General features: G+C 36.8%; 4 protein-coding genes across 4 annotated transcripts; 2 read left to right on the top strand and 2 right to left on the bottom strand.

Annotated features, from left to right (window-relative positions):
- Window positions 1-3,322: 3,322 nt before the first annotated feature.
- On the top strand, window positions 3,323-3,895 carry LOTGIDRAFT_84183 (hypothetical protein; the record flags this gene model as incomplete). The annotated part of the gene is made up of 1 exon (XM_009064969.1): window positions 3,323-3,895. A coding segment is annotated over one exon (573 nt), but the record flags the coding sequence as incomplete, so codon positions are not given.
- A 1,824-nt stretch (window positions 3,896-5,719) lies between these two features.
- On the bottom strand, window positions 5,720-6,244 carry LOTGIDRAFT_84553 (hypothetical protein; the record flags this gene model as incomplete). The annotated part of the gene is made up of 1 exon (XM_009064970.1): window positions 5,720-6,244. A coding segment is annotated over one exon (525 nt), but the record flags the coding sequence as incomplete, so codon positions are not given.
- A 1,580-nt stretch (window positions 6,245-7,824) lies between these two features.
- LOTGIDRAFT_167528 (hypothetical protein) lies at window positions 7,825-11,323 on the top strand (the record flags this gene model as incomplete). The annotated part of the gene is made up of 9 exons (XM_009065027.1): window positions 7,825-7,935; window positions 8,307-8,433; window positions 8,819-8,920; window positions 9,121-9,193; window positions 9,377-9,439; window positions 9,739-9,890; window positions 10,246-10,326; window positions 11,075-11,118; window positions 11,282-11,323. 9 exons carry the CDS (start codon window positions 7,825-7,827, stop codon window positions 11,321-11,323), a joined length of 795 nt encoding a protein of 264 aa, XP_009063275.1.
- Window positions 11,324-11,936: 613 nt separating this feature from the next.
- LOTGIDRAFT_195432 (hypothetical protein) lies at window positions 11,937-19,229 on the bottom strand. Its single transcript, XM_009065026.1, has 18 exons — window positions 18,968-19,229; window positions 18,503-18,643; window positions 18,169-18,244; window positions 17,836-17,918; window positions 17,541-17,670; window positions 17,033-17,223; window positions 16,624-16,848; window positions 16,318-16,386; window positions 16,015-16,105; window positions 15,616-15,713; window positions 15,341-15,448; window positions 15,086-15,185; window positions 14,721-14,822; window positions 14,444-14,510; window positions 14,037-14,151; window positions 13,735-13,811; window positions 13,327-13,507; window positions 11,937-13,096 (listed from the first exon to the last, which is right to left on the bottom strand). The coding sequence occupies exons 1-18, from the start codon at window positions 19,013-19,015 to the stop codon at window positions 12,950-12,952; spliced, it is 2,049 nt and encodes a 682-aa protein (XP_009063274.1). The 5' UTR covers window positions 19,016-19,229; the 3' UTR covers window positions 11,937-12,949.
- Window positions 19,230-19,733: the final 504 nt, after the last annotated feature.

Genomic DNA, 19,733 nt, shown 5'->3' with positions numbered 1-19,733 from the left:
ATTTTGCTCCGTCCATATTATTCTAAGATGCTGAAGATTTTGATTGTGGGTAAATTTCTGGATAAGAGTTATCTATTATGAGAAAGATCTCCCCTCCTATCATCACATGTTTCATATACATTTGACAGGACAGCTAATTTTGGAGGGGGTGATCTAGAGCTCAACTCATGCTGCTGACACATAATTTGGACCAATTCCCATCAGGCCAGAAATAATTGTCTTAGTGGCGGAGCCAGGTTTACTTCCAAGGGGTGCGAAATATCCGAGGTTGCCCAAATTTCTAACCTATTTATGAGATTTTTGCCCGAAAAGCATGCCTTGGGAGCTGAGAGGGGGGCGGGTAACTCCTCTACCCCCCTTTGGCTCCGCCACTGGTCTTAGTTACTAATGCTTCAATACAATATGCCTGGTTTTAAGACAATACATGTAGCCTAGTTATTTGTACCAATCTTTAGGACCAATACTCCATTGTGATTATATAATAAGAGAAAATATTATTTAAATGTGTTTTTAAAACTATCTGTGATAGATTGAGTTTTTACTGGACCTTACATTGCTTCACTATATTCTTTAATTTATTTATGCTTTTATTTATTAAATTATTTATTCCAATTTTATATCGTTGTCTTCTGTTATTTTATTGTTATGGTTTATTGGAATCATTTTATGTATCCACTTGTCAACATTTGATTGCAAGCATCAGTCATTTTTTTGGAGGGCAGGGGGAATGAGCAGGGTGGGACGGCAGAGGGGAGGGGGATAAGCAAGGGGATGGGAGATAGTAGGTCTAGTCCCTCCAATTAATGTTTTGCGCAGAATTTTCTTAAGTCATTGCAAGACAATTCAAATGAGAAAAGTCCTAAAGAGTGGTCAATTTAGACTACAATCAGACATGACTGGTAAATACAGTCAAATCAACAACCCTGTGCGGTTGCCAGTCACTTTTTTGTGAAGAAAAGTTATGGTTTCGTTCATTGTTCAGTTGTCTTTCATGATGGTCTAAGGTAGAAAACTCCTGTTTTCTTATTATTAGTTATTTGTAGTCTTTAGCCAAACAATCGTAGGCTGTTGAAGTGCTTATTGTCTTGTTCTTGATGAATGCGACAAGCGATAGTATGTGTGATAGGCAAGAAATAGACAAATGGACTAGTCTAAGGGGTCTGAGGTGAACACTTGAAAGCACAGACCGTGGCATCAGATTTTTTCATGATATATTGAAGGCGATAGTTGTGCTAATCGGGAGGGGCTACGGCAGTTAGGGACCAGAAAGTCTTCATAATTTAGCAAAAGATGTCCCTGGGTATGTTTTTCTCAGAGAAGATCGTGCCCTCTTCCCGTCCGAACCCCTGGTATGTCTTTATTCACTTCCCAAGTGCGTAGAATCGCTCAGTTTTCATATAGCGCTTCAGTTGTGAATATGGCTAAAGACCACATTAAATTTCATGGTGATAAATCGAGTTGCTCCCCTTAGACCACTTTTCAACGAATAAAAATTCAGACCACATCGCATCGAATCAGTCACGTGATCGCATTAAAAATGGCGTTACATGAAGAAGGGCTTTGTTGTCTGTATTAATTTTAGTTTGACGATTTGCTGCCGTTTAAACTCATTTATAATCGAATCAACCTAAGGTAATTATGAAATCTAATCATTGTGCTCAAAATTCTTCAGTTATTGGTTGCCAAGAACCAGAATTCAGTTTGTAAAGTGCAGTTTATTATTTTGTCAACTTGGCTCGCTTTTTGATTTTGATTTCGTTATGAATTGTGGTGTGGCTAATTTGCCGACCTTCCTTCTGCATATTTTTGACAGCTTTTATTAAATAATCTTGATAGAGGATAGGGCATTGAGTTGGGATATCTTGAGATGATTCGAATGTTCCAGTCAATTAATTGGCAAATTCATTTTTAAATCTAGCCTATAATTAGTCAGTTCCATAAGTTTGTTATCTCAACCAAGAATGTATGATCATTTTTTCCTTCTTTATATTTTGCAGATCTAACAAGATTGTTGAATTATTCATCAAAGTCGACTCAAAAAACCAAGATGTCTGAAGGAATGGAAGGGAAGTGGAATGTTCGATTGAGAAGTAAGGGTATCAAGGTTGATGAACTGGATAAGATAAAAAAGAAACGGATGCCAGTTCCTACTCCAGTGACACGGAAAAAGCCGTCACCACTGAAAGGTTCATCTGACGTAAATGTCACGACCAAAAAGAGAACGCTTAAAACACCAGTAAAGGCTCCAGCTCCTAAGAAAACTGTAAAAGAATTGAAGGAAGAAAAGGTGAAGAATGCACCCAAAACAACAGTTATAAAACAGAAATCGCCAACTAAAGCAAAACCAGTAGAAAAAAAGAAAATGGCTTCTGCTGGAACTGGGACTCAGTCAGATCTTGAAGACGAAGAAGAGCCTGTTCAGGAAAAGCGAGCACCAAGAAAGAAAATGGCTTCTGCCGGAACGGGGACTCAGTCAGATCTTGAAGACGAAGAAGAGCGTGTTCAGGAAAAGCGAGCTCCAAGAAAGAAAATGGCTTCTGCTGGAACAGGAACTCAGTCAGATCTTGAAGACGAAGAAGAGCCTGTTCAGGAAAAGCTTGCTCCAAGAAAGAAAATGGCTTCTGCCGGAACGGGGACTCAATCAGATCTTGAGGAAGAGGAAGAAGACAAACCTGTTCGTGTAAAGCCAGTTATAAGATATAAATTGGCTTCTGCTGGAACAAGGACGCAGTCAGATCTTGAGGAAGAAGAAGAGCCTGTTGAAGAAAAGCAAGCTCCAAAAAAGAAAATGGCTTCTTCTGGAACAGGGACTCAGTCAGATCTAGAGGAAGAGGAAGAAGAGCCACCTCAGAAAAAGAAAATGGCTTCTGCTGGAACGGGGACACAATCAGATCTTGAGGAAGAAGATGAAGACGAAGATGTGGAAATGACAGAATCCAATATGGAGACCATAGATTCAGATGACGAACGTGAAGTGGTAGTCGGGGAGGATGACATGTCAGACTCGGACTCGGAAGTAGAATCGGTACCGGAAGAAGATGTCAAGGACAATTTTGCCGTCAATATCGGACCTGGAATTTCAGACGAAGAAAATAGCGGATCTGTTGCCTCAAGTAAGGGCACAGGAACGGAAACAGTTGGTTCTGAAGATTCAACTGAAACCAATAATTCACCGCCAAAGGGACGACGAGTTCATGTGATCATCAGATCTAAGAATAAAAGGAGACCAATGAAAGAAGAAGGCGGGGAACATGGACCGGATCATCTGTATTCCAATGCTAAAGCTAAATCCATGGGTTGCCAAGCTTTCTTTAAAAATGTCTGCAGCTATTGTGGCAAGCAGTTTAAGATACAGTTTCTCTTAACCCAACATTTACGAACCCATACTGGCATCAAACCGTTTAAATGTAAACAATGCGACAAGAGATATTACTCTGCCAGCTCTTTACGAAACCATCAACAAAAACACAACACAAACGCTGACAGATTTAAATGTGAGATTTGCGAACGACGCTTCGTTTACAAGAATAGTTTAAAACTCCACATTGCTACGCATTCAGAGGAAAAGCCATTCGTGTGTAATATTTGTGGCAAGTCGTTTAAACAGAACGTCACCTTACAAGGGCATTTAGGACAGCACAAAGGAATTAAATACGGCTGCGAATTGTGCGGACAGAAGTTCAAAGAGAGGTCCTCCATTTATCGTCACATGCAGCTTCACACTGGCGTTAAACCATTCCATTGCGAGAAATGCGGGAAGGCGTTCTCTAGAAAAGGAAACCTAAAAGAACATATGTCGATTCACGAGCCTAAAACGGTACAAACTTTGTACAACTGTTCAGCCTGTAATAAACAATACAAGCACAGACCTTCTATTCACAAACATCTACGTGTCTGCAAACTTCAAGAGTCTTTTATGATTATGAAAGAAAATCTGTTGAAAAACGAACCGGCATCTACAAGCGATAATGAAGCTCCTGAAGTTGCTAAAAGTGTTACAGTTCCTGCTATGGCTGCCACCAAGGATCAAGGTTGTTGAGTCGTTTTAATGTAGAGACTGATCAACTTCTAAAGGTACTCTCAAACCATAGTGATCACCAGTTGTGTATAGTTGCGAGTAAGAATAGCGATCATAAGTTTCAAATGCAACTGTCATGTAACTGGGTTGTGACTTGTGTTCAGAACTCATGACCACTTTCATTATTCACAATCATACACTGGTCATCGCTATGGTGTGAGGGCACCTTTAGGATGTGAACTGACTATGAGTGCGTGATTTTACCATCGCATTTATTCTGTTTTGTTTTGAAAAACTGTAAATATTAAGCTAGAATTTTTTATATTCATTGCAATTTATTCTGATATTATCCTTGCTTTTGATGTGAGAATGTGTCATACATAAAAGTATGACATTTTTCATTAAGTTTAACAGGTAAATATGAGAAAATCATTGTTCTTGAGATTTTGTTAACAGACTAATCATGGTGTAAATTATGATGTTTATCAGCTATTAGTTTAAGAGTTTAATCATGCTAGAATTGCTAATCATATTTTGTTGTATAATATATGTTATAATATGTAAATAATGTAATCATTTATGAATTCAGCATGTTCAAATAAGACTGAGAATTTCACTATAATATTTTGAAGCAATAAGCTGTTATCTTTTCTAGGGCTTATTGTTGAATACAATCAAGAGAATGATTATTTTGTATAGAATGATTCATGTTTTTATATTGTTCATTTTTGTTCAATGTTATATTTTGAGCTCCCTTGTTTCATTGGGGAAATAATACATACTAGCCGCTTTATCAACATTTTACACGAGAGAATTGCATGCCAGTTAGAAAGGTATTTTCTACTAGATAATGTTATACAAAGCTTTGTGCTTGACATTTCTGCATTTACATATAAGCATATACCCACTTTTTTCTTACAAGCAAATTGCATTTGTCCAAAAATGAATTGAGTTAAAATGAAATCAGAAAATACTTCATTTTATTTAAAAAAAAAGATCAGTATCAGGCATTTAGATTGCTATGTATTTATGCATTTTATTTGTTGTACAAAGTTAAATTTGTGTTCAATCTATGATGTGAAATCGTGATTATGTTTCAATAAATATTATTCTTCAGTATGAATGTACTAATTCTCTTTCTTCATCCATTATGACATCACTGACATCGACATGTTGCTGTCAAAATCTCAATCCACAATTCCTCAAGGCAACTCATTATTTGGAGCAGACGCAAAACGAGTCCCGTTGTCATTTTCGATCATTCAACGTTGAAATGAATGACAAATTGACAAATATTTTTAATTAAAGCAATATAAATTCGCATTCAATTCCTGCAAAACATATGAATTTTATGTGAAATGGTAGGTCCCCTTGGGTCAATGGAGGTCCTAATTATTTGACTGGACATATCTTGAGCCTGAATATTGCTATCTACCACAAGAGGACTGTTTAAACGGCATTGTTCAAATTGTCCCCCCCCCCCCTCTTATCTTCTGGACTTCTACTTTAATAAGTATAACAAGATGAGGTGAGCGGTATCTACATTTTATTCATCCATCACATATTGAAACCTAGTAAAATACATATCAAATATTCTTAAACAACACAAATTAACTAAATCCATTCCACATTTCCAGTCAGATCAGGGAGAGATTCCCCGTGTTTTTTAACGTAATGTTTTCTCAAACTAGAACGATATGGATAGGCTTTATCACATTTCTCACATTCAAACAGTTTCTCTTTCTTTTCACGAGGTTCGTGTGTTTTACGATGTTCACGCATATTCCCTGCACGAAAAAACAATTTCCCACACACGTCACATTCATGTTCTTTCTGTCCGTTATGAAGTTTTTTATGTCTATATATAGACGTTTGTTCCACGAATGTTTTATCGCAAATTTCACATTTGTATGTTTTTCCTTCGTGGCGCCGTTTGTGTCTAATGAAGTTCGTCAAATAATTAAACGTCTGATCACAAAGATCACAAAAAAACGTTTTTTCTCCGCTGTGGACAGAATAATGTTGTTGTAAACTTGTGGACTGACGATACGCCTTGTCACAAAACTCACACTGGAATCTTTTCGTTTCATCGTGACATTTCACATGATTTTTTAACAATTCCTCTGATTTGTAAGTTTTGTGACAAATATTACATTCATGTGATTCGTTTCCGTGGGATGCCATGTGATTAATGTAACCTTTTTTAGACACAAATGATTTACTACACACTTCACAATTAAATTTTGATATTTTCCTCAGCCCATGTGGTTTCTCCTCCGAAAGGTTTTCATATTGTAATTGAAATTCGGATTTGACTTTTGATAAATCGATATCTTCGTGGCCCTTTATTTCAATAAAACTCGGAACTTCTGATTCTAAAGCTTGCACGTCATCTTCCTCTCTTTCCGACTTGATGATGATTTTTCCATTCTGGACGATAACTTTCGATTCTCGGTCATCCCGGCCTATTAAAGTTTCTCCGTTTGAGTTGATGCATACGTACGTATTTCCATTGGAGATTCCACTCTCTGATAACGGAGCACCATTTGAATTTGAGCTCATTGTCACGTCGTTATTCAAATTTGAGCTCTCTAATTCAACACCATTTGCAACTGAGTGACCAAAATTCAAATTTGAGCCCATAGCACCATTGGTATTCTCAGTATTTGACAACTGGACACCATGCAAATCCCAACTAAGAGAATTTGAGCTCAATGGAGGAACATCATTCGAGCTCAATAACCTGCTGTTTTCATTCCAGATAATAGAGCGACCCTGTCTGTTGAAGCTAGGGGCAGCATGAGGGGTTGAAAAGACTTCTACAGTCACAATCTCTGTATTGGTACCACTGTCATCAAAAACAACATTACTTTCCTGCTGAAGGGTCCCCTCCTCTGGCTGTAATCCAGTGGTATCATTAGTGTCCATGGATTTCTGACACTCCCCTTCCTTCAGTTTTAAAACTTCTTTCTGAAAGATATGAATAGACAACTTCACAGAAAGTTTCAACAATGGTCGATAAGCCTACTCGAGACTAGAATTTGAAATCTTGATCTCAAAACCCAACATCTTGACCTCGAATTATGAAATCTGGCGAAGTAGGCCACTAAATTGAAACACGTTTGTGATGGTGGAGAAAGAAAGAAGGGAATATTTTCCAAATATCCACATAATATATAAAAGAAATACCTTTTCTGCATCTAAAATTGCTCATAAACAGAAATTAACTAACTCGGGAAAGAATTTTACGCCATTTTGAAACATTCCAGATCACGTGATACTTTGAAGTGTCATGTGACTGAAGTGAGGGAAAAAAGGTCCATGGACGGAAGTTCAAAACTTGAATGAAAAGGTTTTCTTGTAAGAAATCCCCTAAAAATTGATGTTTTCTTATCTGTCATCCCTTTTTGACTGTACAGCTGTCTTCAATGATTGTATACGAACATTTTGCTTTGATTGGTAGCCCGAGTTCTTCCTTTCTTTGGGGTATAAAACCACATCTTTGGCTCATCATGTGGCCCCACAGTCACACTGGTAGTAGAGATTAGTAATACTAATAGTGCACCATTGCTGGTTCGCCCCCTACCCCCTTCCCGTTGTGCTATCGATGTGAAAGTTGGCAGAGAGCTACCTAAAGGTGTCCTGAATATTCACTGCAAATTTCAGACAATTCCAACGGATCCAGATTCCCGCAGCTCAGTGCAACTCGTTGAATGATTTCTCGTCCAATCTTTTTAGGTACTGTCAACTATAGGTTCTTTTTTTCAGATTTGATTTGAACAGGTGTTTGATTTCAACCAGTAAAAATGTCCTGCCACCTAATACTAGAAGCTGAAGAGCTGTTAGAATGTCCATATGATAAAACTCACATGATCAGAGCCAAGAGGATGCAGTATCATCTCATAAAATGCCGTCAGGTAAGGTAGGCCTAGGGCAAGGTAGGCCTAGGGCAAAGGCAAGGACATCTTCACAATGTCAAGCTATTAGGAGCCTTGTCTAGATACCTTTACTACAATAGGTCACCTTTCTTGTATCATAATTTGTTATCCCTCAAGATACAGGTTACATGACACATTTTAACTGGTTAGAAATAAGGTCATATGAACGCAACTACGGCGGAAAACTTGTTAGATTACAAGGAAACAAAAGATTCATAGGTGATTGGAAATGAAACAAGAGTAGGCTAATGCAAAATTTCCCTCACCACACTGCATGACGTTACCCATTAAGACCCATCAAGTGCAGAAAATACCATTCATTTCATAAATATATGTTTTATATTTTTCAGAATCATCTAACCAGGGAGTTTGCTACGTGCCCATTTAACGCTACCCATGAAATGCCGACCCCTGAATTAAGATATCACATGGCTAACTGTCCCTTTAGAGATATGGTGGAGAAACAGATAGAATATGGTATTTTTCTTTAGTTTGGGTCATTCTCTAATTGCCACTCAATTGATGGAATCTTGAAAATAATCTTCATTCAACATGGGCATTAGAACAACAAAACATAGTGTTGGCTTCATTGTAGGCCTACACTGCATGATGCTGCCTGTCTTCACAATCGTTATGTTCAACTGGTGTTTCAGTAATTTTCTAGGCAAAATTTCCCTCATTGTACACTGCATTGACTTTGTTAGTTCTCATTGAGTCGACCTGGCTGCATGATTTCGAAATGATATTGGCGCTAGGATGTCAAAACCGTCATTCTAGGATATCCTAGCGCCAAGATCGTTTAGAGAATATATGGTCAGAGCAGTAATAGTAGGATGTTAAAGTCTATTTTATTATATTTCAGATGAAACACGTAGAAATGGATTAAAGTTAACATTAAAAGGTTGTACAGACGTACCGCCCTACAACGCTGTTGAAATAGAGGCTGAGGAGAATTGGGATGCAGGTACAGTCTGGGGCCAGTTGTCATGGGGATAGGGAAAGGGTGTTGTTGAATAATAAGACATTTGTAATGAATCACCTCTGCAAAATATAAAAAATCAGCCTGTTTTGAAAATGTCTTTATAAATTGACTGTGGAAAATGTTTCTCAGAATTTTACATGTTCACGAAATTAGAATCCACATCTGTTTTTGTTTTATTTTAGAAATACCTCTTCACACCCGGATGGGAGTTGATCAAAGTTTTTTTGACAATCTACAATACAGAGATACGTCTATGTAAGTAGTCTACATATTGTCTGCATTTCACATGATAAAAGAATGGCGTGTAACCCCTCTGGAAAATTTTTGGAGCCCCTGCTCGACTCCTTCACCTAATGTGTCCTAGAAAATCCACTAAACGGTAAGACATTAGAATACTTTTTAACTTTTAATAATATATATTTAATTGTTTATATACAGGATGCAGAAAGCTGCTAGAAAGGAGTACTACCAGAAACTACAGAATAAGGCAAGAGGCCTCGAGTAAGTTTAAATATTATGGAAAATTTATAAGGAGTGCTTGCACTAACAAAATAGAGCCCTGTGCCAGTCCCTTCAGTTGTATAGTAACTTGTTATCTTTCAACCAAGCTAATCTCTTTATTTCATTTCATATCTATATTAACTTTAAGGCAACAGCAGGAAGCAGTAGAACAATTTATAAGTTTATTGACCACAGAACATGTAACCAGTGTCTGTCAGGTTTTTATTTCTTATTTCTTTCCGTATTGTTGTCTTCCAGTTTGTTCACTCCCCTAAATTGTTATTTTTGTGTTATTTTAGGGAACCTAGTAAGAAGATAGAGAATCCAGGGTTGCGATTACCCAACCAGAAATCAAAGGCAGCTCAGATGCATCAAGAAAGTTCTAAACCTCATTCTCTAGATGTATTTAAATATTCTTTATTACAAGCTGGTATAGGCCGAGGTCGTGTGTGTAAGTATTTCACTGTTAGTTTAATTGTTTGCTAGCCTGCCGTATGTCTGTTTTAATTGTAATTTTTTAGTGCTTGCCGGCCTGCCTCGCGTTTGCTTTTAATTGTTCTGCCTTGCGTTCTGTTTGAATTGTAATTTTTAAGTGCTTGCTAGCCTGCCTCGTGTTTGCTTTTAATTGCTTACTTTAATTGTCCTGCCTTGCGTAAATATAACTGTTTTCATGTACAATTACCTTATTGTACAACCAGTTCACAAAACCTTTCGTCTTGCCTTCAGTTACCTAAAGACATGTCGTTTACAAGGAAAAGCTACGGAACGTGTTGAGTTTTATACGCTCGTTTTTTGTTTTATTACAGTATCAGAACAGAGTGTTACCAGGCCAGGGAAGACAATATCAAACGGGTTGCCTAGTAACAGTCATTCTGTCAATACTGGAGGTCAGTGATTTTTCAGCTATCACATACTTATACCTTGACTGCAAAAACTACCTTTCTTGAATCACAGAATGCAGCAAATTGATTGGATTGTAGGCTAGCAAATACAGCCAATTTGCTTAACAGAAAGTCTGTGAACACAAGGGATAACATGAACAAATTAGTGGTGCTTGCTTCGTAAGTTGTAGGAAGTAAAAACTCTGTTTCGTTTCAGTAAAGAAAGAGAAGACTGAATAAAGATGACTACAATGAGTAAGTATTATTAACTAACGCGTTGAGGGCTGACAGCGAGCCAACTTTCGAAAGCACTGGCCAGGGCTTCAGAATTTTTCTTAGTGACACCAAATTTATGAGATTATAAACTATAGACTGCTAGACAAGTGTTGAGTTATTCTTTGTTCCAATGTTGTAGAGCCAACACTGAGCCAACTTTTGGAAGCAAAAGGGATATCCACACTGCATTCAGACTCTTGAAAGCACCGGTCATGGACTTAAAATTTTCCCAAGGGAAGTTATTTAAGAGTTATTTCTGCCTCATGGACCTTTGTCAGTTTTGATAAAACTGTGGTATTTTTTCAGTTAATTTGAAAGCGTTAAGGGATATCTGCACTGCATTCAGTTAAAATCCAACACTGCCGACTGGTGGAAGCACCAGTCATGGCCTTAAATTTTGTCTATGGAAAGTTGTTCTTGGAGATGGTTCTGCTCATGGACCTTTCTCTGATTTAATAAAACTTCAATATTTTTTCAGGTAATCTGAAAGCTTTAAGTTATTATGATTTTTGTTTTGTTTTGGTAAGTTAAAACATCTTTTATCAGACGTTTATGAAGCTGAATTGAAGTTACTTGGAAGGTTAAAATCTTAAATCTTCATATATTTTAAAGAAAATAAAAACAGCTAATATAAATATTTTTTCTGTTGATAGTTAATTGTATGACATATTTTATTTATTTTCAGAGAAAGAGTGATGTAGTCAAGAAGACTTCAATATATTTTTGATATTGTGATAAAGACTGTACAATGTGTGATGTATTCAGGAAGTCATGATGACGCTTTCGTCCGTTTAAATTATGCCCTTGATCGAACTTTACGGAAGCGGATATGACATATTCAAAATGTGCCCATCCATTTCCTTCTCTGCCATTTTGAATTCTGTCTACACCTATTATTTTTTCGGCACACATTGAAAGCATTCTAAACTCTGTTACAACTTGTTTTATTGAATGTTTCATGATTCCATAAATCCCGAAAGTGCGGAAGTTACCAGTCGAGCGACCCCCAAATGTGCCAAATGGATTCTATACTGTTTACTTGATAAAATGCTGATATTGTTTCCTGTATTAGATTATGGTGGTTATTTCAATGTATTGTCAGAAATCTTGACAACCGTTTCATTTTGTTTTGATAAAAATGTACATAATTTAGGCTGTTTCTTTTAAATGTTGGGAACTGCAATAGCTCAGTGAGTTAGACACATGAAGGTTTGGGTTACAATTCCATTAAGGGATCTTTAACGTGCACAGCCTGTAGCATAAAGGGAAGAATCATACAGACTGTCAAAGACTGACAGCATGGTGCTGAATGGTAGAGATGCTTGTTCAGAAAGACCGTGAAGGATAGTGAGATTTTAATATTAATTATTATAATACAAACAAATATTATAGAGAATCTTAATCATTATTCATATACAAACTAACTAAGACATACTAAATATTTATAAATATGGCTAGCCAGTAGATATCTGTCTCTTAGTCCACATGGTTTATGTTACTGTACTGTTCCTGTGGGGAGTGGGTCTATTGAAAGCAGGGCGTGCCTCGACAACTATGCATGGCAGAGGAGCAAGTTATTGTCCTCTCAGACGTACACTTGTCTTCCCTCAGCAAATCATTCAACTGAATTTCAACATTTTTGTGCGGAGTGCCTCTAACAAAGGCAGAGTGCCAACTACTCAGCATGGCGTAGAGAGGGAGTAATGGTCCTCTTTCACCCCCTACACTTCAAATTCCTTAGCCCACATAGTTTATGCTACATCACATTACATTTACCATTAAATATATAACAGAAAAAAAAAACAAACAACTTTTCAAAGTCTTTTGATATTTTACATAACAAAACTAAGAAATAGAAAGCTGTGTTGTACTTCCAGACTCACAAAATTTTCTCCCATCCAAATGTAACACGACAAAAAATAGACAACATTAAAAATATTTTCAAGATTAAATAACAGTTGGTATACTACAGAATGAATTATCATTCAAAATGTCTTCCAAACACAGGAAAATCCTTTATGGTCCTAAGTAATTCCTAAGAAATACTTCTACACGTCTTGGTCAGATCAAATTAGACACGATCAGTTCACTTTATCTTAAGGTAGTGTAAATAGTAATGAACAGAACATAAATGTAACTTCAGTAGTTAAATTACTACTTATTCTACCGCAATATAAAATAGACTGGTCGTGTTAATGTTCAAATTGTCCCAGTATGTATGGAATTAACTTGGCTCGACTATTTTGCTATATAAAGTCTAATATACACACAGGTTTTTCTCAACTTGTTTAACAAGTCCGTCAACTCAACATGTAGTTCCACTTGGTTTAAAGATTCAAGCTTTGCGACAAGTTCAACTTTCGCCACTGTTCAAAGACGAATATTTACAGAAACTGTGATAGTCTTTTTTTACGAGTGGTCTATAGTGAAGAGTTAGGTCCCCTGATTGTTTCCAGATGAAATGTTTCACCGTTCGTAAATCCATGTTCGGGTCCAAAATCTGGAAAATAAAAGAGAATAATTAGTTGGCAAAGCTGGGCTTTTTTTCTGAAATTATATGAAATGAAGGGAGTATGTCCTACTTTTCTGCACCTAATTGGCCTTACAGTGTGCAATGAGGGAAATTTTGCCAGGACAGCAGCATTAGCCTACTCTTTTTTGATCTCCAACTGTCGAGGAATCTTTGAAAACACTGCAAAAATTTCTCCAAAGAAAAAAAGCTTCAAGTACCTGATCATTGCACATTAATTCAACGCGTTCTTCAGCAACGGTGGTCAAATCATCTTCCTTATCTTGTCCATTACTATTGGCCGTCTGTGACCCTGCATCTGACCCTTGACCTAACACCTTCTCATACACATGCTCGATAACCTTTCGAACTTGTATCATGTCACTGGCAGACAATCGGTCTCTGTAAAAGATAATAAGGGAATATAAAATGGCGTTGTAAAACTAATTATATGATATATATACCAATTCTTTAATCATGATCTTTAACGTAAAATGAATTGAGGGAAAAACTTAATTAATCATCGAAAAAGAGAAGTAGACAACTGGTAATCGCTATGGTGTGAGGGCACCTTTATATCCAAAATCTTCTGCAGTATGAGAAAGAGAAAATATAAATTTCAATCTTACTTTTTAACAGGTTTTATACCAGTACTGGGATGAGGTTGTAAGAAAAATGGTATCTTGTTGAATTTGGGCATATTTTTCTGAAAAATAAGTCACATAATCTATATTTCTAAATGTTAATATCAAAAATAAAATTTAAACGACATTTTGAAGCCGATCGCTCATATAACAAACAAAAACCCACAGAAATTGATAATGGTAGGCCTGGTAGGACTGGACTGCTCGTAAATTTGCTTTAAGCTAGACCCAAATATGCAAAAATAACATTGCTTGAAATATGTCAGTAAAAAAAAAATTATTCTTACGTTAACAACAACTTCAACAACCCATGACGGTACAGTTTCGTTAAGTAACATCTGTTCTGTTTCACCACCAGCATCTCGACATAACAATCTAAATAATGTTCTTCCTCCAACTTCACTGTAATATAACACATAGCTTAGATTATACCCAGAATTCAACTGTTTAACATGGCGTCAACTGACATCAACGTGGTGACGTCAGCATTAAGTAGACATGCAACAATGTAATTCCACTTAAAGTAAGCGTTAAATGACGTAACTATTGCAAAGACCCTTAGATATAATTTACATTACATTGTCTATTTCTATAATTACAGGAACCACACACAACTAACAAAAACGTAGAATGATGCAGCCATAAATTGTCCCTATACAGGGAAAACCTCTTCAGAAAAAAACTTTTAACTCACCTAAATATAACAGGAGTATGACCGGGAACGCTGAAATAAGGGGAGGCTACCCCAGCTCTGTCTCCACCTCCATTTTCTGAAATATACAAATCACAATTTCTTTGAAAAATAGACACCCAGAAATGTTTGACGTAAGCCAGCAATTGATGCCATGTAAATAATCCAACACTCTTAACTGACCATGCTAATAATACGCTCTCAAATCTTTTGGTTGTGGTTTTTCGTTCAAAGAGTTAGGAGCTGTCTTCTTCAAAACTGCCACGTCTGCCAACTACACATGTAAAAGGAATAAATATGGTAAAGTTACCTTGTAATTCTTCCAGATTTGCTTTAGGCCAATGTTCTAATAAAGCTTGAAGCAGAGCTGAACCAATATTTACTACAAAATATACAAACATACATACACATTTTGATATATATTCTTAAATCTTATCCTTATTGATTCACAATATATTTCCTACTGTTTCCTACTTTATTGGACTATGAAAACAGGTCATCCTAGCCATTATGCAATTCGACAAACAGTGGCCTCAATCTGATCCAAGATCACTGACAAATGGCTAAATTAAAGCAGCATCTCTATCACTGGTGACATCTTATATCGGATCTAATTTCTGAATCAGACATTTAACAAAGACTTACTTTTAGTTTCAGGGGCATCATGTGCTCCAGGTATTCCCAGTTCCTTCATGGACATCCAGGCAGCAAAACAATCAGACTCTTCTAAATGGATGGTCAACAACTGAAATAGGGGAATCAACAACTTCATTTGAGATCTTGAGTCTTCATCAAGTCAAACGATGATTTAGACAAGTCTATGTAACAAATTCATTTGAGGTTAACTCTTGATTCAGTTTTAGTCAAGTTTCATTCAAAAACTAGGGCCACAATACCTACCCCTGTTTTCAGATCGACAGAAAACCAATTAGGTACAAACACCATTTTGAACTGTTTTTTAATTTCATCTTCAAAATCCACTCTACCTTGGTCTTCTACTTTACGAGCCTAAAATAAATACAAATCTTCAATCTCGTTTCATATTACTTGTCAATGGAGAAATTCTAGACACTACAATGATGGAGAGAACTCTTTCTATTAGTAGCTAAGCCATCATGAAGGATTGCTAGCACATTGCTTTAAATTAGTTAGAAAAGTGAAACAAGCGAACTTACGGTTAAGACATCCCATAATGCAACACAGTCGTCAGTGTCGCGTGTGAGAATATGACGTTTATCGTTGAGAACTAAATACTGGCGTATGCTGGGGCCACCTGTAAAAATAATCTTACATTTTACATATATTCATTTACATGATGCCCCACCCCTTTCCTTTTTAAGCCTTTGAACTCTGAGTGTAAATAAAATAAAATGCTATAGCCTGTACTCCAAGTGATATGATCTTTCATATGAAGCCTGTGTCATGTGACGTCACTTAGTAATGCCCTCTTCAATACTTTGGTATATATCATGTAACTATGTGGCCTGTAGAGAAGCTGTTCAAAGCAAGAGAGTCTCACAGGGCAAGGAAGCAAACCCCCCTCCCCCTCCTGGAATAAGACTAAATAGACATACCTTTAATGGTAAAATCCGGTTGTGTAAAAGCTGGAGCGTAATGTTCGTTATCGTAATCACCAGAATGTCGTGACGTGGCTGCCTTGATCGGCTGAAAAAATAAATCATATCAAAATTAAGCCTCAAACTTTGACCCACTTTCCAGATTCATTATCTTGACTAGGAACAAAGAACATAAAGGCCTGTAAACTTTCAACGCAGAGAAGACAGCTTTGTCTTCATAGGCATCTAGTCATTTAGGTTCTCATCACCACCTATCATATCAAGGGCAATAATTCTGAAGGTATACGAATAGATACATACCCAGTTTCTAATACTTGAATCTGTGGTTGCTACCCACAAACTTGGATTCTCCGTGTGAGATAGCTCCAACTGAAATAATCAACAAAATGCATCAAAATTGTATAACAAAAACCAAGAGTTTTGTCCAAACAGTTTCATAAAAACACGGCATCAGTCTCAATCATGAACAGTCTGTAGCACACGGGGCCTCAGTTTATTGTTCAATCCAAGCAACTAGCAGCATTTTCCATGTCAGTCCCCCCTGACAGCAAGATAGGACTACAGGTAGATCCACGGAATGCATACTTTTGACTCGAACCAACTTACCTTCAAAACAGGGGCCTTTTCTTCACAGATCAATGTCCTGTTGTCTGGATTTCGTATGTCTGTAGCCCAAATCTGCCTATCTCTGCCTCCAGAATAGACTGTAGTGAATGAATCGTTGGCTTGCAGAGCCCACACTCCCTCATCATGGACTCTGTACGTGGCAACACACCTCTGTTGTCCGAGATGCCACAGTCGAATGGTCCCGTCTGAACTTCCTGATAAACACTGAAGTTAAAATCATATTGATTAAATCATCTTCATTGTGGTACGGATCAACTACGGATCAACTACGGATCGACTAAAATTGGGAAAAATTTATGAAATGGTTTGTGTGTGTTGTATTCTATTGAATAAATTTCCTCTCCCCACTTCTAAGTCACTTAAGGAGTCCAATAAGAATTGACTTTACCTGAGTTCCATCTCTATTTAATACCAGAGCTTTAACATTATCAGTATGTCCCTTCAACTTCATCAGTTTCTGACAAGTCCTGGGGTCCCAAACTCTCAGAACTTTCTCTGTAGATCCTGATACCACCACGGTTCCTGGAGGATTCATAGCTAGTGAATAGATGGAATCTTTATTCCCTGCCAAACTCGATGCTGTAATGCAAAATTATTATAATAAATTTAAGGAGGTGCAGGAAGCTCATAGTTAAATTATTCCCTTCCACGAAAATTTGTGGATTCCAACCAACCCTGATGCTGCAAAGCAAAATTGAAATAATGTAAAATGATTAAATCTAGGAGCAAGTGGTAACTTTTCTTGCACAATGAGGGCACTCATAATCAAATTGTTCCTTCTGAAGAAAATCTCTGGTTTATCACAAAAGATTTACTCTTCAAATGATGAGAACCTGGGGTAGTGAATAATTTCTGCATCAGGGAGAGAGTTGCTACTAAAATGATAGAAGACTTACTAGTAACAGTGTTGTTGGAAGCCGTCAATGCTGTAAGAGTGTTGACATCCCAGAGAAATATAGCTCTATCTAACCCGGCTGACGCTACTTGTTCTCTATCTCTGGCGTAGGCCAGGGCTTTTACATAATCCTGTAAAAGAAAGAATCAAATCATTATCAGGTATATTGATTGGTCAGTGCTGTTGCAACAGTCTATTGCATTGAAAAACAATCAATTCAGCCAAGCTGTTATCACGTCTCTTTCAAAGTCAAATTGTCCAAATTGTTTTCCAGCACAGAAAGAAACTTAACCTACCTTGTGTGTTCTAAGAGTTGACATACAGAAACCTTTATGAGCGTTCCAAACTTTGACTGTGGTATCGCTAGACGCTGATATTACTGAAAAATACAACACTCACTCTTATCAGTATATTATATTTTGGCGTCAATATCGTCCTTAGATGTAATTATTAGCTTTAGTGCTGGTGACGTTATAAAACACTTGTTAGCTTAGTTGAGCTGCAAGAATCAGACGTTTGACTGAAAATTGGAATGATGGGAATAGGCATTTAAGGCAATGATATACATAAAACAGCAAGAAAAATTCTTTACAATCCTTTTGAAAGAAATGTGAAATATTAATACTTACATGTTTTTCCATTACAACATAAAACAATATCATTGACCCAATCTGTATGATGCTCCATAGATAGAATGTACGGGTCCTGAAAAATATTATGAAACACTGTAAGTTAGCTGTTGATCGTTCAAATTGATGCTATGGGTATTTCCAATGGCCATAAGACCTATTTGGAAAAACTATTAAGTAGAAAAGGTGTCAACTTTGCCTTACGGTAGGTAAATATTTAAAATGTCCATTACTTTTAATACAACTAATCAAATGCTCTGAAATTTGTAGGATTGTGTGTACTCTGTAATAACTTCTACAGGTAAAATTGAAGGATATCTGAGACAAACTGTACCTTACTGGTCCTGGTGTTCCATATTCTAATAATAGAATCTCGACCAGCTGAATATAGTCTGTTCAGTAGAGAATCAAACTGTAGAGCGTTCACACCCGATCTGTGGTGGCGTTCAACCTCATCTCGGATTACAAACGACACCTAGAAATATACAAACATCAATGTACCAAGAGGCCCAAGTTGACAATTTATACCTACATATATTGACTATTCCTTTAGGACAAAACTTCAGATTGAAAGACTGACCACTTTATACCTCTCAGAATAGTTACTTTTAACTTTTAATTTTCCAGGATCATCACTTTACCATAATGGTACAAAGTTTGTTCTGGTCCCTTCCAGCTACACACACTACAGCAAGAAGGTTGTTCAGTCAATGCATCTTCAATGTGTCAACACGTCAACAGTTACAGGGCACTTACAGCCAGTCAATAATGCAAAAAAAGGAGCAATCTATTTACAAACCTGTACTTTCTTCCTGCCTTGAGTGGTAGACGTCCTATGGGATGTCATTTTGTTAGTTTGCTTTACTTTCACTTTAGCAATTCAGATATGATTTGTAAACAAACAAACATATATCGAATAAAGTTTCAAAGCATTTTCAACGATTTCAAAATCTGCCTTATGTAAATTTGATCGCCGATCCTTGATCGCATGTGAAAATGGTTTGTCAATTATATTTCAGTGTCTTCGATCATTTTAATCGCTCCAAAACTTCATTTATTTACAAAAAAATACTCCACCGGAAGTAAATATTAGACGGTTACGTACAATTTTGTTTAGTAGCTTAACCCAAAGCGAAAGATAAATAAGGCAGTGTTATTTGAAATAAGTGTAAAAATCTTTGAAAAAGTGCAATATTTTGATTAAATATTGCTAATAGGCACATAATCAAGATATTCTGATCAGTACGAACTTTGCAGACACAGGTTCAAAGGTTATTAGGTGCCCTGTGCATTTTATTAAGCCAAGGGAGCCATTGTTAAATAGCTGCTTATATCACAAACAGGTCTAATTTACCCCCAATCATTTATTCTGTAAAAGGAATTTCTAGCACTTGGTCAATCTTGATTTTATATATTTCAAAGAATTCTTTAATTTCTGTAACCACAATAAGCTGAAGGCCATTTTATGTTGGGCTTGTGGTGCTTTCGTAAATTTAATAATTATGTATGCCAAAGGGCTTATTATTTTTAGAACCGTCAAATCCAATTCAAGCCTCATCCATACC

The sequence above is a fragment of the Lottia gigantea genome, assembly GCF_000327385.1.
Source record: "Lottia gigantea unplaced genomic scaffold LOTGIsca_67, whole genome shotgun sequence".
Classification (NCBI taxonomy): domain Eukaryota; kingdom Metazoa; phylum Mollusca; class Gastropoda; family Lottiidae; genus Lottia; species Lottia gigantea.
The sequence above is the reverse complement of the archived record's forward strand: the minus strand, read 5'-3'. Positions and strand labels throughout refer to the sequence as shown.

Excerpts from the sequence above, each read along its gene's own strand:
- LOTGIDRAFT_195432 (XM_009065026.1), bottom strand. The coding sequence starts at position 19,015 with ATGACATCCCATAGGACGTCTACCACTCAAGGCAGGAAGAAAGTACAG. Across the intron at positions 14,823-15,085 it reads TGATGCCCCTGAAACTAAAA|TAAATATTGGTTCAGCTCTG; the intron begins GTAAGTCTTTGT and ends TATATTTTGTAG. Across the intron at positions 13,097-13,326 it reads AATTAATGTGCAATGATCAG|ATTTTGGACCCGAACATGGA; the intron begins GTACTTGAAGCT and ends TTTATTTTCCAG.